General features: G+C 41.5%; 2 protein-coding genes across 2 annotated transcripts; one reads left to right on the forward strand and one right to left on the reverse strand.

The window, feature by feature from the left end:
- The first annotated feature begins 7,497 nt into the window (after positions 1-7,497).
- On the forward strand, positions 7,498-13,624 carry LOC310802080 (dihydrofolate reductase). Its single transcript, XM_083666346.1, has 6 exons — positions 7,498-7,660; positions 8,050-8,099; positions 8,602-8,707; positions 12,082-12,208; positions 12,498-12,613; positions 13,092-13,624. The coding sequence occupies exons 1-6, from the start codon at positions 7,560-7,562 to the stop codon at positions 13,198-13,200; spliced, it is 609 nt and encodes a 202-aa protein (XP_083522472.1). The 5' UTR covers positions 7,498-7,559; the 3' UTR covers positions 13,201-13,624.
- A 2,263-nt stretch (positions 13,625-15,887) lies between these two features.
- Positions 15,888-18,028, reverse strand: mterf2 (mitochondrial transcription termination factor 2). The gene is made up of 2 exons (XM_083666328.1): positions 17,845-18,028; positions 15,888-17,684 (listed from the first exon to the last, which is right to left on the reverse strand). Exon 2 carries the CDS (start codon positions 17,651-17,653, stop codon positions 16,520-16,522), a length of 1,134 nt encoding a protein of 377 aa, XP_083522454.1. The 5' UTR covers positions 17,654-17,684; positions 17,845-18,028; the 3' UTR covers positions 15,888-16,519.
- Positions 18,029-26,622: the final 8,594 nt, after the last annotated feature.

The following is a 26,622-nucleotide window of genomic DNA, read 5'->3' on the forward strand; positions in this document are numbered from 1 at the left end:
AGGACAGAGCAGGGGAGGAAGAGGCAAAGGGAGAGGCAGAGGGGCAGGCAGGGGCCAGTTCAGAGGACGCCCAGGCCGCCCAGACTCCAGACAATATGTGGACCGTGATACTTGTTTCAAATGCGGAGAAAAGGGACATTGGGCAAAAGAATGCCCCAAGAGGAACCAAACAGAAGCTGTACCCAATTCAGATTGAATCCAGGCGGCGGGCGTGCGGGAGGGGGAGGAGTCCAAGCCACTGACATCACTGACGCACAACAAAGATGAGACCAACCACCTGACACGTCAGGAAGGTGATTGCACAACACAAACACACATGTCACACAACAACATTAGCAAGGAAATGATAGCTGAGATTGTTGCTAACATAGAGGCTAAGGTAAAAAAGGAACAGTCATTAAACCACGGCACATATATCAAGTATGACTCAAAGGCCTACTTAAAAATGCCAACACTTACATTAATGGTAAATGATACATACATCACATTTTTAGTTGATTCAGGAGCAACAAACTCAGTGATCAAATTAAGTGCATTCCCCACTCCACCCAAACTCAGTGGTAGATATGCACACTCTGTTGGTGCATCAGGCGAGTCTGTAAAAGAACATTACACAACTCCACTGACATGTCAGGACACAGTTCAGGGTCACTTTAAACACTCATTTCTACTATCACACTGTTGTCCCATTAATCTTATGGGAAGAGAGCTGATGTGTAGATTAGGGATCACCCTCGTTTCCACACCTGAAGGGGTAGTTGTGACCAGAACAAACGGTAACCACACACCAGACTGCCACACTTTTGTACAACACAGCCACGACTCACTGCTGTATGTGTATGAATGGAAGCTGGGTAGGACAGGAAATGACACGCTAGTGCAGCAAGCAAAAATATTCACACAAGAGAAGGACACACAGTACATGCAACCAGAAGACTTACACTGCACAGCATATGTAAGCAGAGGACAAGACACAGCATATGAGAAACAATGGTATCGGACAGGTTATGAGCATGAAAAGCTAATGTTAACTTGTATGTATTGGAATAACCATAGATGTGCAATTTCTGTCAAGCTCCCAGAAAAGAAACAGGGTAATGTGAATTCAACATCACCATCTATCTCTCATGCACACTGTCCGGAGTATCCTGCACCGTTCCATGTACCTGGCTCTCACCCACATGTGTCACTTGCCAAACACAAAAAGGATGACTGGGAGGATCTGGGTCCATGGGTAAGACGATGTGTTCAGGACTCTTGTAAGTGGGAAAATACAGCAAGTGCAAAAATCAAATGGAACCATGACTTGAAGGTTTTCAAACAAAGTGTTTGTTCTATAGTGCATGCAAGTAGAACTGTAGAACTGGTACCAGAGAGCTCAGATATGTTTCAACAGGTAAAAAGTGACGTCACAACCAAACCAGATCTAAACCCATCAGACTTGCCAGCCCTCAAGGAAGTTCCAAATTCCCTATGGGCACAGGGCAAACATGATGTGGGTCTAATAAAAAATGCAGAACCAGTAGTGATTATTCCCAAATCAGACTACAGACCATGTCAGAAACAGTATCCACTTAGGAAAAATGCAATTGATGGAATTACACCTGTCTTCAACTCTTTGTTGACGGCTGGGGTAATTGTTCCCTGCAAAGCCTCACCAGTCAGAACTCCAATCTTTCCTGTAAAGAAAATTAGAGACAAGGGTCAACCTGATGAATGGAGATTTGTACAAGACCTACAAGCAGTAAATGAAGCTGTCCAGCAGAGAGCACCAAATGTGCCAAACCCTTATACCATCCTCTCACAGGTACCTCCTAAGAGTAAATGGTTCTCCGTGGTAGATTTGGCAAATGCATTTTTCAGCATACCCGTCCATCCAGACAGCCAGTTTTGGTTTGCTTTTACATTTAATGAACAAACTTACACATTCACACGTTTGTGTCAAGGCTATTGTGAGTCTCCAACAATCTACAATGAATGTTTAAAAGACAGCTTGTCAACACTCACTCTATCGCCAGGAAGTGCACTCCTACAATACGTTGATGACCTGATGATTTGTAGTCCAACACAGGAACAATGCGAGGCTGACACTGTTAAACTATTAAAACACTTAGCAGCGGAAGGTCATAAGGCTAGCATATCAAAATTACAGTTTGTCAAAGAAAAGGTTGTTTTCCTAGGGCATGTCATCACAGCAGAGGGCAAATCCCTCTCCCCTAAAAGAGTTCAAGCAATCCAAGACATTCCGAAACCACAAACTAAGAAACAGGTTATGTCGTTCTTAGGTATGTGCTCTTATTGCAGAGCATTCATTCCCCACTATTCTGTTATGGAAGCACCACTCAATGCTATGATCCACGGTAAAGGCCTAACAGCTAGCAGCAGAATTGTTTGGACTTCTGAAGCTGAGCAATCATTTAACGACTTGAAACTGACCTTACAGACGACTCCCACACTGGGACTACCTAATTCTGACAGACCATTCACACAGACTGTGGACGAAAGGAGAGGTTGTATGACATCTGTGCTCCTACAGGAACATGGTGGGAGACTTAGGCCAGTGGCTTATTTCTCAGCCAAACTTGACCCCGTGGCAGCTGGACTCCCTGCATGCTTAAGAGCAGTGGCAGCTGCAGAAAAAGCTGTGATGGCTTCAAGGGACATTGTAGGATATTCTGATCTAACCCTTTTTGTCCCACATGCTGTGTCTATGATCTTGCTTGAACAGAAAACATCCCATCTCTCAGCAGCACGTTGGCTGAGATACACGACAACCTTACTAGACATGCCTAACATTTCAGTAAAAAGGTGTACTGTTCTTAACCCTGCTACCCTTCTCCCAACAGAAGACGACGGCGAACCACATAACTGTGTTGCTTCCATTTCACAGATCTGTTCCCCAAGGACGGACCTTAGGGAAACGCCAATCCCTAACGCCGATCTAGACCTGTTTGTGGACGGATCTGCATCACGTGACCCAGACACAGGCATCAATAGAGTTGGGTATGCTGTGGTAACATCACATGACACATTAAAATCTGACTCCTTACCATCAAACCTCTCAGCGCAAGCTGCAGAACTAATTGCGCTCACAGAAGCATGTAAATTGGCTGAAAACAAAACTGTCAACATCTATACAGACAGTAGATACGCATTTGGCGTAGTACACGATTTTGGCGCCCTGTGGAAACATAGACAGTTCTTAACCTCCACAGGGAAACCCATAGCTCATCACAAACTTGTGTCTGCTCTCCTTGATGTTGTTCTGCTTCCCTTATCAATTGCTGTGGTCAAATGCGAAGCTCACACACGGAACACTGATGAAGTGTCATTGGGTAACGCTCATGCTGACAAACAAGCAAAGGCTGCAGCCAAAAAACCATATGATGACTCTTCTTTCTCTCTCCTAAATGACAGCACACCTGCCACACCCTTCCTTGACTTACAGGAAATCCAGAGGAAGGCTCTACCAGACGAAAAGTCCACCTGGAGGAAGAATGGCTGTGTGGTAACAGAGGGTGTCTGGTATGGTCCTGACAACAAACCATGTCTGCCTAAGTATATGTTTCCCCATTTTGCTAAATTGACACATGGTCAAGACCACGTGTCAAAAGGGGGGATGTTAGCATCCATTAACCAACACTGGTACACAAAAGGGTTCGCAATATTCTCACAAAGATTCTGTGAAGCATGTATAATTTGTGCAGCTCACAATCCTGGCAGAGGGGTTTCCACCCCACAAGCAGCACACCCACCTCCAGACAGACCATTTGACCATCTCCAAATGGACTTCATTGAACTCACCCCAAGCGAAGGTAAAAAGTATTGTCTGGTAATGTGTGACATGTTCTCAAAATGGACAGAGGCCTTCCCAACAAGTAAAGCTGATGCAGCAGCAGTTGCCAAGGCTCTGGTAAGAGAGGTCATACCAAGATGGGGTATTCCAACTAAACTTTCTAGTGATAATGGCTCACATTTCGTGAATACAACATTAAGGGAGGTGGGAACATACTTTGGCATTGATATGAGACAACACTGTGCGTATCACCCTGCCAGTGGTGGAGCAGTTGAAAGACAGAACGGAATCTTGAAAAACAAATTGGCAAAATGTTGTGCTGAGACAGGGTTAACCTGGATTAAGGCACTCCCAATTGTGCTCTTCCAAATGAGAGCACGAGTCAGACCAAAATATGGGCTCAGCCCATTTGAAATTCTATTTGGGAGACCAATAGAAACAGGCATTGGACCACGCCAGAGACAGCTCCCATCCACAGACCAATGTGAAGATGAAATGTTAAGATACTGTGCTAACCTCTCTTCTACCCTTAGAGACATTCACAAGCAGGTAGGAGACGGCCTGCCCAGATCAGCTGAGGGTCCACTCCATGACCTCAAGCCAGGTGATCACGTGATGGTGAAAGACTTCAGACGAAAGAATTGGACATGACGTTGGCAGCACAGGGAGGGGTCTGTCATATAGTGGGCACCAGTTGTTGTACTTACGTCCCCGATGTCACTGATAACATGACCCATGTTGTTGACCACCTAAATGACCTTCTTCACGAGGAGCGCAGTAGAGATACCGATGAGACCCAAGGAGGGAACTTATGGGCATGGCTAACAGGGGGAGGGTGGGAAGCCGCTCTCTGGAAAATATGTACTCCCATATTATCTGTGTTATGCATAGTGTTCCTGGTGTTCTGTTGTGTTGTTCCCTGTTTAAAGGTGATGATGAGCTCGATGATAAAATCCATGATGGGACAATACGTCCAGATACCCCAACAATATGAACAAATTACCTTTATCCAGACCTGACCTTTATCCAGACCTGGATCCCACCCCTGAGTGGATTCCTCCCTATCATGACAGTGATGATGACTATGATGACACTGATACAGTATAAATGAACAGTATAAAATGTGATCCCTTTTGCCAACCCCAGTATAAAATGCTTGCTACAAAAACAGCTAACGCTGAGATAAGTTTTTCTGTTTGTTCGACTATGAAGTGATTGCCGAAAACTGTTTTCCAGAAAGGTAATTATGGATGCAAATGAATAAATTTTGTAATATACTTTGAGATCCTTAAAGGATCTAAGGGGGGATTGTAATGGCAAAAAATATATTTGTACTATTTTGTTTTAGTTTTATACTGAAATGTATTGACCTTTCTGTGACCCAATGTACTTTGTTATTTTTAATTATGTGACTGAGGAAGAACCAAAACCGACTGCTCCTTCTCTTGTATCAAAGATGTTATGTGACCTTGGAACACTCCTAACTGCAGGCTGAGGCTTGAGATAGTGGCTCACAACGCCTACGCTTCTTTCCCAGCTTCTTGATCAGCAAACAGGTGCAAGATATGTTTACCCCTAGACCTATGACGTATGAGCGTTGGAGTTAAGGATGGTCTTCTCCTCATTCACAGCATCAGTATCTGAATCCACACTGTTGGTGAAGGAATGCTGATCCAGCTGACCAACGTTGTATAATACTTTCTATATGCATTAAAACTCTCAACTGAGACCAAACATCGTTTATTGTTGTTCACTGAAAGATTTCCATAACAAGTGCCACTAAGCAGCATTCCCACCCTACTATATAGTGTAACACCTAACCCTAACCCTACAATGGCTTGCAAGAGTACCATAGCATCTTTACGCTCTCATATAGAACTAACAGTTCAATTTTATGAATGGCTTGTATATAACAGTTCTATATGTAACCAAAAAAGATTCCATGCTTTGATACATATACAGTAAGGCACCCCAAAAAGTGCTATATAGAACCATTTTGGTTCTTATGACAGAATCATACAGGGTTCTCTAAATGGTTCCAAATAGAACCATGTACTGTATGTTGCCATTTATTAATCTTATTCTATTTGATTCTATTTCATAGTTTAAATAACCTAAATTGGTTCTATTTTATAGTCTAAGGAAGTTGAGATTATTCCATTGTGTGGATATTTAATTTGTAACCAGTAGCCTAGCTTCAGGAAGAGTGCAGGCAATTACAAATTGGTAGACCACAACATACCTCAACATTAAAAACTTCAAAATACGTCAACGGTGAATGGCCTTGCGGAACAATATAAATGATTAAGTGGAGGTCTGCACCGATAGACTTGCACACATTTCACACAAATGGGTGCCAGATGAACTAGCTCAACAAAACACCTACATGAACATAATAGCCTACAGTTAGAATCAAACAAGAACCAACATCACAGATACATTGGTTAGTGAGATAATGCAACACAAAAAAACTGAAATTAACAATTACCCACAATTCCCGAGCAACAGGAGGGATCAATGAGTAAGTTGGCTGGGGAATGGTGGGTAATTGTGAATTTCTGATGTAATGTCTCACGAACCAATGTACCTGTGGTGTTGGTTTTTGACAGCTGCTCAGAAGGCCTTCTTTCTTCACAATGACAGGAAACTACACAGTGCACTGTACTCATGTACTGTATATGTATGCATGCAATCCGTGCAGAAATAGAACATGCAAGCACAATGTGGTTATTTCCAGCATCCATCATTGTAACTTGGTTAAACACAGCACAAGAACACTGCTATTAGCATTGGTAATGAGCTCATTAGTCCAGTAGTAAACATTGTTAACATTGAACAAATAGCAGTACAAACCATCCGTTCATGTATTAGTAAATAATTTATGAAGTAAGTGCAATTCCTGTTAAATTATTAGTTAATCATTTGTTCATGTGAACTACTGCATTCGTTAATGTCAATTTATCTGCCCTTACCGGAAAGTGTTATCGTGAAATGTGTGGAGGCAGTGGCAATGCGATAGTGAGACCTCATTGGTTGGTGATGGCAAGTATCCGTAGAGTGATGTGACACAAAGTTGCACTGTGTGGGTGGGCAGCTGAAAGCGCAGGAGAGAGAGACCGAGAAATGCGCTCATTGAAAAACACAATAAAGCAAATTGTAGAATTGACCCTTTTTATCACAAAGTCGCAATCGGACAATTTACTGAAGGCCATACATTCACGGCTATGGCTATGAGCTGACAGCGATCATTCTTGAGCTCATTATTTGTATACATGTATGTACATTCACGTTATGTGGTCCAAAAATTCAGGAAGTTGCGCGTTGACGTAATCAGCCCAAGAATGACCGCTGCCAAGCTCATAGCCATGTACCTCAGTATAATTTCCTAAATTGGCAAGAGTTGTAAGTGTAGGGTTGAACAACTGCTAACCAAGGACGGCCCCTTTTGTTCGGTCACGTTTCATCCAATGAGAGAGTTTCCAGATGTGCACGCACGCATTGCAGAAAACCCATTCTGTAGGCGCGTGCGCGGTCATAAACATACACACACGCACACACTTTGGACAGCATGAAAAATTAAAGTTATTGCTGTTTCATCAGGCCTTGCCACGCCAGAGAGAGCAATTCAGTGATTCTACTCTGCACTTAAATTATCCTCATCCAATAGCGGCGAGGCTACGTATCGGAGAGTGAACGTTGTATAAATACATGTAATCACACAACAGGCAATCCGTGCTCGAGCTTCTATTCACACATATCGACAATGTGTGCGGACAAAGTACAGAGAAAACCGATTCGGGTTATCGCCGCTGCGTGCAATAGTCTGGGAATCGGGAAGCGTGGAAAAGTGCCTTGGGAATTACCGTAAGAATGAAATAATGTAGCATTATTATTATTAAAATTATACACAGAGTTTTGCCATGTAGTGCCATAAAGACACTGTTGTGTGATTCAGAATATGATGTATGTCAATTTATTGAGTAACTTCTCGATCGTATTGCTACAAAATGTTATGGTTTATTAAGGACCTCTATACATGACATATTTATGCATTTTATGTCCAATATGCGTCATACCATGAATAAAACATTTTTAGCACACGTTACCATCAGCTGGTCAACAAATTGTAGGCCTATTGAACAAGCCCAGACCTGTATTGCGATATTGTACTTTCAATAAGTTCATAAACATGCTATATAGGAGTACTGCAAAAGAACATATTGGACCAATAATTTGATTACTTGCTTTCACAGGTCAGAATTCAAATATTTTTTGGACACTGTCACAAATGTCTCCCGACCAGGTAACCACATAAACGGCATGTTTTTTTGTAGGCCTTTGTCTTTTTTTACAGTATATCTTTCTTGACTCTTGTTCGGGGCTCCATCAGTGTGATGGCATAGGTCGTGGAGAATAACATTAATAATAATATTAATGGCATGGAGAATGTTACTAAGACAAAAGAAGCAAGTTAAAGTTGCACTTGCTATGTAACACACAGAATAATTATAATTAGTAGCCTATAACTTAGTAGCCTAACTACTGATGTTTTTAACCTAATTGGTAGAATACTCTAATTAGCCTAATTAAACTAATTATAATTATAGGGGGACAGCCTGGTTAAATCGTTTTTCTTCGGCTTCACACAGATGAAGTAAAACAAAATTAAGCCTTTACTCATCAACATTGTGAGTGTACAGTATACAATATGTTTCTCATTGGAAAGGAAAGAGTATGATATGTTAATTGTTTCTTATAGCCTACCATGTGAGTTGAACTTTTTTAAATGTTTTGATCCCTGGCAGGAAATTTTAATATGATGGTGTGGGGCAAAGAGACCTGGTTCAGTAACCCAGACAGTCTGTTTCCTATGCCAAATGTCCTCCATGTGGTCCTGAGTAAGAGCCTGAGGTGAGCCCAGTCACACCACAGTGTCAATTAATCACACACACACACACACACACACACACACACACACACACACACACACACACACACACACACACACACACACACACACTCTGTCAGACTTACTGCGGAGTGCGCGGGAGCACAGTGCTCTCACATGCCAAGCCGTGCCTCATTGCGTGCCTCTTCTGCTACTGGTAACTTTAAATGTTATTATGGTTATATGAATTTGACACAACTTTTAAAAGCGCCTACATGTCCAAACCCAAAGAATCCAGAAGTCCACATTAATTGATTTGATTTTAACCAGTGCACCTCATAAATACACTGCAACTGTCATTTTTCAAAATGTAATGACCACTCTGCAGTGGCTGGAGTAAGAAACACCAAGTCCCTAAAATCAAAACACGCATTGTTAGGAAACACAATTTTAGGATATTTAATGAGCAAGGCTTCCTACATGATCTGTGATTGGGACCGAATTTACCACATTCCTGACGTAGAACTAGCTTGGGCCTTTTTCATAATAGGTTTTATAAGTTAGTAAGTAATAAGTTATACTTATATTTTTTTCTTCTTTTGGCTCTATACTCCAAAAGTTTGGATTTGAAATTAACTTGTTTTTCATTTCAAGCTAGAAAAACCCTGTTGCTGCCACATTCTTGGTTTGCTGAACTACAGCCCCAGGTCCTTATTTGTACACATTATGCACACATGCTGCTTTAAAATTTGTCACAAATTCTAGATTTCTAACTCATCACTGCATACTTTATCAGTTAGCAGGATGGCCGTCTTTAACTGTAAGATGACAGACACATTTGTATATGTTTGTGTTCTATATAAGGCCATTCTAGGGCAGTTGCACCTTACTCACCATACCAAGACATGGTCAGTATAGACTGAGATCACAGAACTCTATCTTATACAGTTACACACACACAAACTGAATCTGGTAAAAGTGTTTTTAGCTACAGTGCCTTTAGTAAGTATTAACCCCCCCCCCCCCCCCCAAAAAAAAAAACTGACTTTAAAACTACACAAAATACCCTATAATGTCAAGGTGATTTTTTTTATTTACTTATTTTTATGTTTACTAATTAATTACAAATGAAAAGTTTGTCATTCCTATGATTTGCATAGGAATCATTAACACACTGTGTTGATCAGGAATGCTACCCTGAGGCCTGGGGAGACTTTCTACAAAGTTGAATGGAAAACTAAATTCTACAAAGTTGAATGGAAAACTAAATTCTACAAAGTTGAATGGCTGAGAGGAAAAAGCACAGTCGATGGGACAACATCATCCCAGTCACTCTACAAAATTGGTCTATATAAACCGAGTGACCAAAGAGAATCCCTTAATGAATTGTAATTGTAGTGGTTTTACAAAGCATTAAGACAAAGTATTATGTTTAGTGCAATCCAGCACATGCAATGCTGTTTCAGCACCATCCCTTGTGTGAAGAATAGTGGTAGCTGCATCATGTTATAGGTATGCTTGTCACCAGCAGGGAATGGGGAGTTTGTCAGGATCAACTTGTTGATAGTGACAGCCTATTCCACACAGTGTGTAATTGATTCATGTGCAATTCAGAGACTCATAAAATCAAATATATTCATTCAAAATCACATTAACTATTATCTTTACACTGAGATGTACTCAATTCAATTTATTGAGTGACTTGTTGAATTGACATTTTTTCAGTTGAGCTAATTCTAGGAGTGTCATATCAAATGGGTCGAATACTTATTGACTGCATAACACTGCTTATTGATTGAGCTTTTCATTTTTAATTAAGTAGTAAAAATGTCTAAAATAACGCTCACTTTGACATTATAGGGTATTTTGTGTAGATCAGTGACAAAATAAGTCTATTAAATCTATTTTAAAGTCAGATTGTAACACAACAAAATGTGGAAAAGTCCTGTGAGGTGAATACTTACTGAAGGCACTGTATGTTGCCCCATCATCATGGAACATTTTACAAAAGGAATTGAATCTTAACCATCCAATATTGAAGGGCTGTTGACCATGGAGTGCACATGCTTTTAACCCATGTTTTCAACCCTTCATCCCAAGGAAGCCAGCTCTTTTAAGTTATTCTATGCGCTTTGCACTGTTTTTACCAAGCAAAGACTATACTATATGTTAGATACTGTGTTATGTTTTCTGTGTCTGTGTAATTTGTGTGTATGCTGCCTTCTTGGCCATGGATCACTTGCAAAAGAGATGAGAATCTCAATGTGACTTCCCTGGTTAAATAAAAAATTTAAATAACGTAAACATTGTCAACAAGTCTGTTGTGTTTAAAGTTGGCTCTGTTGATAGTCCCACAAGGTGTTGATTTTCAAATGTATGCAGGGAGGCTACAGAGTCAAAGGTGTCAAACTGATTTACCCCAAATCCCAAATCAATCCCTACTGTAGCCCTTATGCACATCTGGGCCTAGTATTTCAAAACTACAAGATCAATCTGGATCAGAATATCTGGATTTTGTAATTCCTTTTTTTTGAGCTGGTATCCTGATCCAGATAACACAAAATCAAGATCACAGAATCTGTATTTTTCAGTGTTTTGTAGCTCTATCTTGCCATCTACTGGACAGCTTGCATGTGTTCAACACATTCAACATCTCACTAGATTGGCACTACATTAAATACTATTACTAAGATGTATATTAAGATGTATATTATTTTTTCCCAACATCTCCACCTTGTTTTATTGGTTATAGTGAATTTCACCTTCAAAATCTACCCTGAATCCACCATTCCAGTGGGATGAAGATTATCCTGATTTTCGGCATCAAAACTATCCTAATCACTACCTTTGTGTTTTGAAATATGCAAAAACAACATTTAATCAATTAAAGAATAGCCAATTCTAAGATTTAAACCAACCCAATCGCCGATCAGAGACATTTTGAAATACTGGGCCCCCGGGGTGCTTAGTGGCGTAGCACACTAATGCGCTTACCATGTAATCACAAGGTTCCTGGTTCGATTCCGACCCTCGACCTATCTTGCATGTCATCCCTCCTCTCTCTCCCATCCTTCCTGTCAATCTCTACTGTCTCTATCCCAATAAAGCAGAAATGCCCTAAAAACATATTTAAAGAAATACTGGGCCCTGGAGATCGGAGAAGATCGAATAGGCTTATAGATATATAGATATGTAGATATGTAGATATATGCAGAAAATTCTACCTAGCCGTGAGGACAAGGCAGAGCTATTACCATATTGCTTTCACTTATTAAATCCTGTCAGATCTCCACAAGTGCACAGGGTATAGATGCTAGAGGTTGATTTGGAATTCAGGTAGAAATTTTCTGTGACAGCCTGATTTCTCATTGGTTGTTTTATGTGACATTCCTCCCAGAACTGTGCCTGATCACGCCCACTTCCTGTGTCAGGATTTTGACAGTGGTGTTGGCCTGGCCTTGCTGCTCCCCCTCAGTGACCTGGTGGAAACCATCTGGGTTGTGGGAGGTCAAGAGGTCTACAAGGTAGCTGTTGCGTGATTGGGTTATGGGGAGTATGTGTACCTTGGCTTTAAATCCAATATCTCATTGTTCTTAGAGAGAGATATTGATTAGATGAGCGATATGAGATCATGAAATCAATGAGATGTGCTGTGCTATTTCTAACATTTTTGCTGACTTTGTGTTATCTTAGTTGATCTATTTCAAGTGAATTTGACAATGTGAATTTTGTAAATCATATAGAGAGGATGGGTTACATATTTTGTCCAGCCTCTTCCATTGCCCACTCTCATTACACTCTCTTCATCATCAGGAGGGCTTGATGCATCCATGGTGTGATCTGGTCTACCTCACAGACGTCATGGCGGATTTCAACTGTGACTCCTTCTTCCCTCAGTTTGACAAAAGCATTTTTAGAAAACAGGAGAGGTACATGTACAGTAAGGAGGCTGTGACTTTCTCTTCTCCTAACCCTTGGTTGTGTATCTTCTCCTAGTTTACTCATCCTCCTCTTCTATCCTCCATCAACACCTTCTGTGTGTGTGTGTGTGTGTGTGTGTGTGTGTGTGTGTGTGTGTGTGTGTGTGTGTGTGTGTGTGTGTGTGTGTGTGTGTGTGTGTGTGTGTGTGTGCGTGTGTGTACAACAAGCACAAGGACTGTTTGAGAAATTGGAGCCTTGCAGGTCTTTTCTCACATAGTAGATAACTTCCTTTATATTGCATGCCGTTTATTTCAAGTATTGTATTACATGAAATGCGGCTTCAATGCACCACTGTTTGAGAATGCCAGTCTTTGAACAGTGTCATCATTGAACTTGAATTGGATAGTGTCATAAACATTATAAAGTCCTTTATGTCATGAATCTGTATACAAGACGTGCCTTTTTTTTCTCCCAACTTCAAACAAGGTTTCCTGGAGTACCAAATGAGATTCAAGAGGAAAATGGCATCAAATTCAAGTTCCAAGTTTTCAAGAAGGATATCTGTGATTCTGGTTCTGAAGTGATAATGAACTGAGGTGGAACACCTTTAAGTAGGACTGTACTGTCATTGAGGACACAGAGGTCATGACCACTGTATTGTTTTTGTCACAGTTATAGATATTATATATATCATTTTATATATAATGGTCATATGCTAAGTCCATACATCATAAACTGCAGAATGTAAATAACTGGAGACTCTTAGGGAGAGTTTGTAATAAAAAAAAAAAAAAAAATTAATTTGCTTTATTTGTGCTCAAAGAGCGCATTTCTCTCTCTCTCTCGCTAAAACCAGTAAACATGTCCATCAGAGAGAAGTGTTAGTCATGTGTCGTCAGATCCAGAAGGCATAGTATGTTTGGCATAGACCGTTGATCCTCTTTGATCCCTGCATTGTTATTATTTGTCATCTTGTGTTATCTTGTTCTCATCAGAAATATTGTGCGAGGACCAAACCAACATGCCTTTCACTGAGCTTGACGTCAGAAGGGGTCTGAGAGGTGATTCATGTGAATGTGGGTGGTTCTGGGAGGGGTTGGTTCCTGGCCTGTCTTACATAACAGATGCCATGCTTATTTCTAAGTGTCTGAGGATTGAAGATTGAGGATTTGATTTGGCTAATTTATTGCATTGAGTGGGCCCCCAATGGCTGGAAATCAAACTGAAGTGATTGCTACACGTCATGATGCTAATGATGCTACACTTCATGATGCTAATGATGCTATCAAAAGAGTATGAATGTGTATCATGACAACTGCTGCATTGAATTATACAATAAATATTTTTTCTTAACATAAACATTGTCTTATGAAAATGTATGTTGTAAATATGTTAGCCAACTGTTTCTTGAAAGGTGTCGTAGAGTTGGTATTACATTCTTACAAACTTTGTGTGGAAATGTTTTATTATATTATTGAAAGAATTTATTTTGAAAAATGAATTCAAGTGATCCAAAATGTGGTACTATAGAGTATATAAAAATAATTATCCACTAGGTGGAGACATAAGACAAGGTGTATACAGTCACAGAGATCTAGTGAGCCACTCAAAGTCAGATTGCCCTCTATTGCTACAAACATATTGATAAAACAAGGCTTATCTTTGCCCAAGGCTTTAGAAAAAATGAAAGGAATATTCTATGAGTATTCAGAGATTCATGAAAAAATTAAATAATAGCCACAAAACAAGGAACTGTGGAGAACATTTTCAGGGAACTCTGCCATTTGTTGAGAACTAGGGTCTTGCCAGAATGTAAAGTATTTTAGAACACTATATTTTAAAAACCAGTCAGCGCAAACGCGGGGCATGGCGGTGGTGCTAGGAAGTGTGTCTTTAAATATTATTGCTATTTTCAAGGCCAGAATCTTTCAGGGCAACTGATGGCACTTGGCCTGCTCATTGTCATGAACACGCCTCTATTACCGCTATTCCACCCACAAGATGCTCCTGCGCTGTGGTAATTTCACCTGTTACAACTGACACAAATTGCCAATACACCTGCAATAGACCCCGGTATTATAACAGCTGAGGGGAAATCTGCTTAGCTTTGGTCTCAGAGCACACATTAATTCTACACACCCTACTGACCGCCCTACTGACCTCAGACATAGACATAGATATTTACCACCCTAATACCCTAACATGCTCGTGCTGCAGCTTAAAATCGTAGATTTTAATTGCAGGTGTCAACCTTTTTCATATTCTCCATGAGTTAGGTCCCTGGCTAATAATACCCAGTGTCATGTTTGAAATGGAAAAGAACAATTTATACTCTCTTATTAACCTCTCCTGCTTTTGTACATAACTCAGACAGTCATCGCTATGGTGATGACAGTGGAACACTGGAGTCATAGAGAGAGAGAGGGAAGGGGAGAAAGAAAGGTGACCATATTTGCATTTACACACTTTTGTCTTGTTAATTTAGCTTGAACAGGGACGAACATAATCAAGTGGAAAACATGTTTGAGTGTTCATGGTAAAGTTCCGATAGGACCTTTCTGTTCAGGATAGCTTCCCTTGTAACAAACTATGAGGGCCTTGAAGGAGTCACTGAATCTTTGGGAAAAGTATCAGACATTGGTATTCCAATGTGTCTCTAAAGCCACCCCTAGAGCTCCTTAGGTTTCATGTTGTACGTGGCTTAGAAAGTCAAATATCCCCTTGTAGAACTCAAATTCATTCTACTAACACATGTAGCTACTTATCATTTGGCCATGACTACAGACACAGGCCTATGCTGAGAATGACGTGGGGTATGATGGATGAGGGAGGGGTCCTGTTTTAGTGTTCTCTCTACCCCCTCTGGTCAGAGACTTACTCACTCCCTCTATGCAGTGACCCCATCATCCACACATTATAGCAGAAATGGGGACCTAGGGGCATAAAGTCAAGGCTTCATTAGTAGTGGAGCTCAGTCCCCATTAAAAAGCACTCTAAGCATGTTTCAAGGGCTCCCGCAGGCTTTAAAACATTAAGAGAGGCCTTTTAAATGAGCTACAGTATGTTCTGCGAAGGCCTGAGTTGCATTATATTCGGTAGGGCTGCCTGCATATTGATTTTGCCAACATTGAAATAAACATGTGTGCACTAATCTAAAACATATTGTGGAAGATGGAAAGCAGGTCAACAACACAACATCACAATGATAATAAACCACACAAACACTGTCTATTCCAGCCAATATTTATTTGGATATAGACTATATTTAGGTAGACCAAAAGGGCCCATTAGAAGTTGACAAGAGACAGCAATACTGTGATATCAGCATGTAAAAAGCTGATAGGGCAATCCCATCTATAAAGAGACTATACAAAACTATAGTGAGATCTCTCCCTGGAAGGGTATATTGATGCTGCCAATACTATATACTATAAATACTGTGTAAAACTGAGAAAGAGACAAAGGCTGTAGATCATGTATTTTCAGGAAACCTGTTTATAGAGGATTACTATTAATACATGTGAACCCTCAACGATGATATGGTACCTCTAACACACCAACACATTTTCAATAAAACTGTTTTATGATGTTACAATGAGGTTATTTTGTCACATATTCTTTTCAACAGGCCTGGCCTACACATCTATACCACAAAAATAGCAAAACATCTTGCTAAATGGCATTCAATGTTGCATCCTTATATCCATCCCCCATTCAAATATTGCACAGATAAGATCAATAATTGCTCCGTTCAAACTAACTAAGCCATCATGAGACAATGATCAAGACAATGTCAACAGTATATTTGATTGAAAAAACAGTAATTCGCTATGTAACAGTTTCAAGTTTCTCGAATTATATAATAACACCTTAGGAAGCTGCATTTCAGTCCATGACATCAGTCCATGAACTCATCAGTCATCAGTTTTTAAAGGGGCAACAGGGTTGAAGATTGGCCTCTCCCTCCGCAGCTGCAGATTGCTGTAGTTCTTCTCAAAGTCCTTCTTAGTGCCGTTTAGGGCCTGCAGGCTGCCTGTCCGTACATCATATCCATTGCATATGCGCAGTCTCTGGATACGGTAGTTCACTATTTGCGTGGTCAGCTCAAGAACAGTAGGAGTCTCTATGATCTGAGCCATGCTGATGCCAGCCCTGAGCAGGCCCTCGAAGCGCTCAGCCAGGATGCCCTCAGAGTAGTACAGGAGAGCTGGGCAGATGAGGACAATGTCCCGGAGCTCGTTCTCCGAGCAGCCCAGGGTCTCCTGAGAATAGGCCAGGGTGTGGCGCATGTTGTCTGGGTTGAGCTCTGTGACGAAGCCCCTGAGCTTGGAGAGGAGCCGTAGCAGCTCAGCGGTGCTGAAGCCCCTGTCTCTCAGGAACAGCAGGTTGTCCCTCAGGATCTCTGGGGGCTTCAGGAGGACAAAGGGGTTCTGACTCAGCAGCTTCTGCAGCCAGATCCTCATGTTGGCCTCGTCACCCCCCAGCTCCAGGTAGGCCTTCTGGAGGGTTAGAACCATCTCCTTGTTCTGCCCCACAGGCCGGCTGAAGCTTTGGGGTGCACTGGCCATCAGCTTGGTGATGATGCGTTTGTTGAGGTGTAAGCTCTGGAAGTAGGCGATGTTGGCCGTCTGGTTGGCATGATGGCTGGAGGAGGTGAAGAAGGAGGCTGGGAACATCTCAATGATGCCCACTAGGTCTCTCTGGTTGGGACAGACGGACCTCCACAGCTCCCTCTGGGCCTGCATTTGCTCAGGGCTACACAGGACTGCCTCTGGGTAGAGCTCTAGGACCCGGGCGATCACTGGCCCCTCTGCCCCCATGTCCCGCAGCAGGCTGGCTGTCTCACTCACATAGGTGGGGGTCTGGTGCAGGATCCAGCCCTTGAGCTGGCGGATCTTCTGGATGTCCACAGAGAGGTCATAGAGGGCCTCCACGGTCTGCTGGTTCTCTGCTGTGCCCAGTGTTGAGGAGGATCTGATGCTGAGAAGAGGGAAACATCGCACACGGTGGCACTGGAGGCATAGCGACGTTGCGATAACTCGCAACATGGGTAGAAAGTCACAGACCAATGTACATGACCTTAGGTGAGAGAAGAGAGACAGAAAGTAAACTCAGGATTTACACTAATACTATTTTAATGTATTCAAAATTAAGTCATGGAAAATATAAGCTCAACAAAACTGGGGCAATGACTAATAGAAAAACCTTAGAAAAAGAGAGAGACAGTAAGATGTCTTACCATGCCAATAATTCAATTCAATTGAGAGAGAGAGAGGTGTGCGTGCAAGCAAGCTTTAGCTAACTAACATTAAGCTCCTAAAGCAGGATGACTCGCGGTGAAAACGACCACTGGAGAACAAAACTTTTATAACTAGACTGACAATTGTTTAATTTAAGATGCATGTTAATTTATGCTTCTTGTATTCTCTCAATCGAAAATACAAGAACTATTGCAAGCACTATTAGCTAATATTACCGTTTGGATTGTTAGCAGCGGTCAGAGGATATGACGTCTTGTTATGAAACTGAACTTGATGTTTTTCTGCAATGAGTGTGTGATAATAGCTGCGCCACTACAACAGTGCGATCTAGAGAGCATGAATGGTAATGCACAACTGAACAGAAAATCTCATTACTCAAACCACCAAAAGGCTTTTTAAGTTGAAAATGCACACTAAACTTAGTTTATATAGCCCAGAGCTAAATGGAGAGGAGAAATGGGATATTGCATGTTGCTTTCTCCCCCTGTTTGTATCTCTCTGCAAACAACTATTCTGTCTTCTCTTCTCTTATAGATCGTTCCCCTTCAAAGCTCTGGTCCCCACTTTTCCCAGTAATTAGGGTGTTTAAACAAATGTGTATTTCAAATGGTAGTCGCTGCATCTCATAACAGCAGCATACGGGACACTGATCACTGTAATCAGCACAAAGAGCTGAATTGGACTGAACAGACAGAGTTTCTCACAGTTGGGGTTTAATCACAACGCTTGATCACCAGCGAGGCAAGCTGTTCTCTCAGCCCAGCTCAGGAGATCTCAGCAGCACCCAATCTGGTGGCTGAGGGGAAATGTGAGCTCATTATTGTATGCCTTGAATCAATATGAAAGGCATCTGAGGAAACTTGATGCCATTTATTCTTTTAGCTTGTATGCAATGTTATTATGATACAGAAATTATAGCTACCTAATCATTAGGATACATGTAATCTGCATCCCACAGTTTTTTTGGAGTGGAATGTTTCACGATGCAGAACATTGTTGAAGCCCACTGACAGTAACATGAAGTAAGGTCCAAATGGTTAAAGAATATAAATAAGTAATCAATGAAAGACACTTTGAGTTATCAAGAATTCAGATCTACACAATCTACTTGTTTATGTATTTGAAAACTGGAAAATAATTAATTAAATGAATAAATGGAACTGACCTACTACCTCTCATTGTTACTGTATCTTACAAGGTTAATGAGCATCTAAACAGCACTATAGTGCAGTTGCTCATTCCAATAACGCCCTCACTTAGTCACACAATTCTCCACATAGCTTTTGGGGGTTTGAAGTGTTTGTAGTGAGTGATTCACAAAGTGAATGTTATGGGATGAAATCTTTGTTATCATCAAAGTATTCATAAGGGGCTTTGAGTTTTCGTAAGTAGTTTCAGCATTTCCAGACTCAAGGAGATGAGGAAGTTTGAGTGGATCATTGTACAATATTAACCTTTTTGTAACAATTGATATTTTTGTACAAAACAATGTAGGCCTACATTTGGTACATTATATTGAACTGATGTTTGAATGTAATTAATACATTTATTTGGGACATTGTATTCGCATAACCCTGGGATATCAAACAATTGAGAGACAAATGTAATGTTCCCATTTTTAATGAGTAATGTTCAAAGGCTTTGTATGCAACCAAAATTGCATATCATCTGTCTCTCAAATGTCCTTGCTGGTATTGAATATAAAAATATCAGTCTCTAGCATTGTAATCTGCCTGAACCCGAATGCCTTCTAATTTGCCAGAGGTTTCACACACAATGTCACAACACAAGATGGTCTGATATGAGAAAATGCCTTGGGTGAAGCGAGCAAAAAAACAAGAGCACAATGTACTTTACTGTATTGTTGTTTGCAAAATCAAAGCCATACCATGTTATTACGTATACTGTAGCATGTAGTGGAGTAATGTAAAGTGATTTTTCCATGTTTTTTTCCCATCCCCAAAGTTTGCCGAAGGCCAAGTCATTTAGCTTTGGATTTGGGTCAAGCACATACAACCAAATACAGCACAACTTTGCACAATAGAGAGGAGCATGACCATGCATGTATTGTATGCACTTGCAAACATGCACTCATGCCTGCATGCACGCATACACACACACACACACACACACACACACACACACACACACACACACACACACACACACACACACACACACGCCTTTCTGTCAGCTACCCTTAGAGGCCCTTGGCATGGTGATAACTTGATAACTGCACCCATGACTGAGTCTAACCTGTCCAACCACATAACACTGCAAAGTGACAACTGAGAACATGACTTTTAATTTCTCTTTTCTGTCCTCACACATCTGCATTGCTTTGTCTTATTAATGCTCTTCTCACCTTTTTAGAGTAAAAATAAATGATAAATTACACCCACTCCTTCCCCTTTTCTCATGTATGAGAGTGAAAGTGTGTGTGTGTGTGTGTGTGTGTGTGTGTGTGTGTGTGTGTGTGTGTGTGTGTGTGTGTGTGTGTGTGTGTGTGTGTGTGTGTTCGAGGAAGCTGCTAAGATATGAGCTGGGGGCGGATCTCAATGACAGCCCATAACAAGTTACTCTGAGCTAGACAGGCACATGGACAAGGAGTGTGGGACAGAATGACCACAGTCAGGGAGAAAGGATTTCTGCTGCTCTTTCTGCTCCATACAGCCTACCCTGAGGAGCACCCTGGGGTGCCAGTGCTCATATTCAGGGAAGAGGGTGGTGTCATTGAAATGGGCTACTGCTTTGGAGTCGACTACATTGCTGTTTTCAGATCAGCTCCAGACGGGGACCAGCTGTTAGGTAACTCTTCATATGAGGCGACACCCCCCTCACTCCCCAGTGACCTGGAGGGCCGTGTCAACATCACCAACCAGGGCCAGCTGCTGGGCTTCCAGATCACCCATCTCAGACACTCAGACACAGGCTTGTACCGGAGGGAATGCTGGCAGGACAACGAGCTTGCCAACCAGCATGAGCATAAGCTGTCTGTGTGCAATGAGGAGGTCAGCAATCAGAAGATAACTTTGATGGAGGATGGAGGGGCAGAGCTGTTGTGCAATAGCAGTTTTATTGGTGGGTCAGTGAGGGCCACCATTCGATGGTACCATGATGTGTTCCCTGAAGATAAGACAACCCTGTTCCTAGACAGCAGCATGTCCCTGGTGCCTCTACAGGAGGAGCTACGGGGGGTCGTGGAGGTGAGGAATGGGGGCGCCTCGCTCCATGTCCCTGCCAGCGTGTTGAAGAAAAGCTATACTTTCTACTGCCTAGTGATGGATGGACAGAGGTGCCTAAGCTTTCAGAACCTAGACCGCCCTGACAGTGAGGAGACTGAGACTGTTTTTGTGTCTGAGGGAGAAAAAGTGGTTCTGACCTGTCCCTCTAAATACATCAGCCATGATCAGAGATGGGAGACACCACTGGGCCTTGTCAACTCAACGATAGAGTCACCAATAGATCAGATGTACACAGTACATGGCAGTGAGTCTAGGAACTACTCATTAGTCATTCATGTACTTTCTGCCAACTACTCTGGGATTTACTCCTGTTATTCTCCCTTTCTCATCACTGAGTACTCCTTGTTTGTTTGCCCCAGACGAGAACCCACTGGCATTCTGTTTTCTGATGGAGAGGATGTTGTACTAAAATGTGGCCCCACCCAAGATGAGTCCTACAGTGTCCAGTGGTATCGCATGAGAGGTCAGGAGGAAGGCCATCTGATCGCGAACTCGGAAGATAAGTCTATAGCCATCCCTGAGGATCTGAAGGGCAGAGTGGATTTGTCGAAGCAGGATTCCTCTCTCCGACTCTCTGACCTTAAGCCGGGGGATAGCGGGGAGTACTGGTGTGTGGTCCTGTGGAGCGCTGATTTCTTGGAGGACTACGCAGACTACACAGGTGGCAATGATGAGGAAGAATACCCTGAGGGAGAGGAAGAGAACAAAGACTACTTGGCAGAGGACTACACAGACAGATGCATCTCCAAACAGGTGACCCATCTGACTCTAAGGGCCTTAGAGAAAGAGGGGAGAGGCATCACATCACACTCTCTGGGACATCAACCAGAGAGCGACACCACCACTGGGCCCACCACAGTGTCCACAGACACAGACTCTACTGTGTATGCTGTGTGTGCAGTGCTGGGCGGCCTTGTGGTAGTGGGAGCGATTGCAGCTGTAGTGGCTATACAGAGGAAGAACAGGACGAGAGCCTCTCGTACCCAGGGAGGAGCAGTCGTTGGGTACTCTGGAGTGAAAACTGAAGAGAAAGAGCTGAAAGAAGATACTGGCTGCACTGAGAGATTGGGCCAAGATGAGTACACTGCCTGACAGCTATAGGCAAGTGGAAAGGCCCCCAACATTTTGATGTACCCCTATCCAAGGTAGAACAAAACAGAAACATTTCTAAGGTCTCGCATATGTGAAATGGATGGTTGTATACAAATATTTTGCTGCAAAGTGGTTGAATTGGTAGATATTGTGACACACCCATAAACTTAAAAAGGATAGAATAGAGGGTCTGAACACATAAACTCAGTATATTAATAATGCTAGCTCTGATATGTTTAAAGGTTTGTATATTAGTAGGCAGATGTCTCACCTACACACAGAAAAAAATAATGTGAATAACTTGATGCATTGTATGTGTACAAGTATATAAAGATAAAACTGAATCAGGCGGTAACTGAAATTTAACAATTTAATTAAATTATACATTATGTCCGTTTTTGGCTCTGACAAAAAATAGGTACACGATTTAATTATGTAAAAAATAGGTACACGATTTAATTATGTAATTAATAGGTACACGATTTAATTATGTAATTAATACATTTATTTGGGACATTGTATTCGCATAACCCTGGGATATCAAACAATTGAGAGACAAATGTAATGTTCCCATTTTTAATGAGTAATGTTCAAAGGCTTTGTATGCAACCAAAATTGCATATCATCTGTCTCTCAAATGTCCTTGCTGGTATTGAATATAAAAATATCAGTCTGTTTGTTAATCAATGTGGAATTCTGCCGCAACACATCAATGTCACTCTTTCACAACTTTTTGAGAGACAACCTGGCCTTCTAAAGAGCGATGGTCTTCACTCAAGTTTTAGAGGACCCTTCCTTCTGACTAGGAATCTATCCCATGGCCTTAATTTGAATAATCATTGACTCAAAGTGTCATTTCCCCCTACACCGGCACATTGGGTTCGGCCTCTTAAATATAAGGTCCTTTACTTCCTAGGACACTCTTGTAAATGAATTAATTGCAGATCATAGTCTTGATGTGATAGGTCTTACGGAAACATATCTTAAGTCTGACAAGTGTATTCCACTGAATGTGGCTAAACCCCCTAGTCATTTCCCCTACCAGACCCCCAAGGCCGCTGGCAAAGGAGGAGATCCACCATCCACCACACTCAATCTCACACCCAGGGCAGGGTTTTTGTGTTTCTCTTTCAATGTTCTGGTCATGGTCTTGAAGGGTCGGGTGGAAGAGGCCATGGGTCATTTGAGATGTTTGGTGCTCCTGCAGCCATTGTGTGTGAATAAAGGCCTAGAGAAGTGTGTCTGTAATGATTAATGATGAATAGACTACTATTGTACTAATTTGTAATTTAAAGCTGACCATTGCATTATATTTTATGCTTGATGCTGCTAATATTTCATTTCAGAACACCGTTTGTGCATGCATTCATAACACCTTTTATACATGCCCGTTTGATACATCGAATGATGGTTAATAAAGGGTTAGTCTGTAATTTCCACTGATGGTCAAGTGGGATGACCCCGGTCACCGGAGGTCAAGATGATCATAAGACAACATGAGAAGTTGCTTACTGCTGTTCCAGAACTGTCTCCCAAATATCTGCTGCACAAATAAAATATCATCTTATACTCCAAGAATCTACCGCCTGATCTTTCTTAATTGTTGACCAAACCTCAAAGCCTTCAGTCTCAATGCATATACCCTGAGCACATCCCTCTAATGTGATTCAGTCCTATCCATTATAAATGGATCTCTAACTTCCGGCTGTGTTCCCAACTCACTGAAAGTTGCAGTAATTAAGCCCCTTGCTGAAAAAAACCTAACTTTGACTCTACAGGCTTAGGCTATTTCTAATTTACAGTTTGAGTCCGAAATATTGGAAACAGTAGTTGCTCTGCCTTAGAGAGACTGCCTTAATCAAAGAGCTAAAAGGTTACTTAATGAAAGTCTCTGAGAGCAACTTTGTCTCTATCCTTCTGTTCCTTGATTTGAGTGCGGTGTTTGATACCGACAAAGACACTATTACAACGCTTGCTATGGCACTGATAAAAGAAAGTGCTCATTCCTGTGGGTGAGTGAGTCCCACCTTGTTGACCAGAATTACCTCTCATTGCCTTTTCCGACATGCCAACGAATGGAACACACAAAACGGACGGACGAGGAATCTCATTGACCAAAGTGTGGAACAGATTAAGTTACCTTTGGACTGAATGGACTTAGTGGTAACGTGATGGGGAATTTTGCTAACCACTTTTGAATACTTTTAGATTTTTGTGTTTTAAAATGGAAGTTGTAAAATATATATTTTCTTGACCTACCTGTCTCTGTGGTTGTGTTTATTGTGAGATCCATCACCCTAGATACTGTAGGTAGCAAGCCCCACAGGGTTTGCTACATACTTTCACACATTGCAGTGCATGAACAACTGATTTATGGTTGGTCAATTATACACAACAACTAGAGCAGAGGTGTTGTGAATTCTGAAATTAAAAGCAATATGGAAACCTTCCAAACTTAATCTTTAAATCTATGAACATAAAGATAGCTGGCACAGATACACAACTCAAATGATGTATGACTTGAATGTGAAATAGCTCTGGGCCATTTGTGACATAAAACCAGTCAGGCCGCTCTTCTGTCAACAAGGTGCATAACTCCAATGGTATGCAAAAATAAACAGACATAAAAGTACATTTAAAAAAAACAATTTTCCCATTCTTACAGTAAGAGGTGTTTTTTGTGTCTTTTATATTCATGCCCTTAATTGTTTATAGTCTGACACAGCATGAATTCTTTATACAACAAATGTTTTACTTGTTTACAGACACTTTAAAAACAAGCATTTGAATTGGTGGGGACATGCTCCAGTCTAACCTTTGATATCAGTACCTGGTTTTATAATGGATTGGAATTTATTGAAGACATACTGATATTATACAGTACAGTTATACTGTAACTGTGTCTCGTGCCTCTGATAAAATAGAGCCTGTTTCTAGTGATCATCATGTGCACAAGACATTGTATCATGCATAATGAATAACCACTGACTTAAACAGCTGCAGAGTTGTATGGGTTATATTTAGTATGGATATAAAAATAATAATTAATTCACTGAAAAAAGTGCAGCACATTCTTGAGGAATTCTACTGAGATGATAATGTACGTGTATAGTTTTTTATGACCTGGATATACAGTATTTGGACCTTTTTGCAAGGTGACCCTTAGCTTTCATAAATGATACTACAATACATTATATTATGACATGAAAGAAGTACTAGTCATAAATACTCCCAGGACAAGCTGTACAACTAACCTTCATCTGAACAAAGGGCAGTGTAGTGCATAATCAAGGGTGTAATTCATGGCTGGATACAGTTCAGTTGTCTGGTTAGGACATTACGTAGGACATTTATATAGGAGTTAAAATGTTTCAGAATTGTGTTGATACAGGTTTTCTTCATAAACCCCTGGGAAACCCCTTGGTTTCAGGGACATTGCTGGACCTTTCAGCCAAATTCTACCACTCATAAGCAAAATGAAAGAGAGAGAGAGTTGGAGGGGCATTCATAACATGTCTGTTTATGTTGGTGGTGGTTGGAAAATGAGTTTTGAGCTTTATACAATTCAATACTGGGGCATTGTTTGGTTGCCAGTTAGCAGCAGTGGAAGGGTCAGAAAGCACATCAACATTTACCTCCATCAACCATCACAGTTTCCTATCGGCTTTACATCCACCCCGTCACTGGGAGAAGGGAGGTCCAGAATGTGGATCGCACAGATGTTAGAGAGGAGCAGCTGCTTCTTGTTCTCATGCCTAATTAAGAATGGACTCACTCACAGAGAACGGCCCTAAGAGCCCAAACACAACACAACACTGTAATGGCTGTGGGGTTAGCATGCCTCAGAGAACACTCTTCCAACACATGTACTTTCCTTTCAGTTTGTTGGGTGAGAGCATGAGAGAATGAGAGAGAGGGAGAGAGAGTAGTGTGTGTCTGTGTGTGTGTGTGTGTGTGTGTGTGTGTGTGTGTGTGTGTGTGTGTGTGTGTGTGTGTGTGTGTGTGTGTGTGTGTGTGTCTATGCACACACAGGGGGATCTTAACAGAGATATTCAAACAACACATGGCATGGAGTAAGAGAATGATTAAAAGAGCGATCAGGAGCATAACTAAATATTCAAAACTAATCAATGAAATGATGCAGGGAATTAAGCTAGCCCAACTGTTTACCCAAAGCCTCCTTTGTTCACATGGGCTCCAGAAAACATGGGCTCCAGAAAACATTTGGCAGCTGACCAGAATCCCAATATACTGATTATCTCCCCCCAACATTCGCCTTCACAAACAGCAACAGATGTAGGAAAGATCCCTCACTGGCCCTGCAGGCTGCTGGCTCTCCCCTCCCTCTGATCAGGGGGCATGTAGAATCAGGGTGTCTGCTTGGGCTTGGTGTCTGTCTGCCTGTCTGTCCCTTGTGGC

Source organism: Argentina silus (genome assembly GCF_951799395.1).
Source record: "Argentina silus genome assembly, chromosome: 3".
Lineage (NCBI taxonomy): Eukaryota > Metazoa > Chordata > Actinopteri > Argentiniformes > Argentinidae > Argentina > Argentina silus.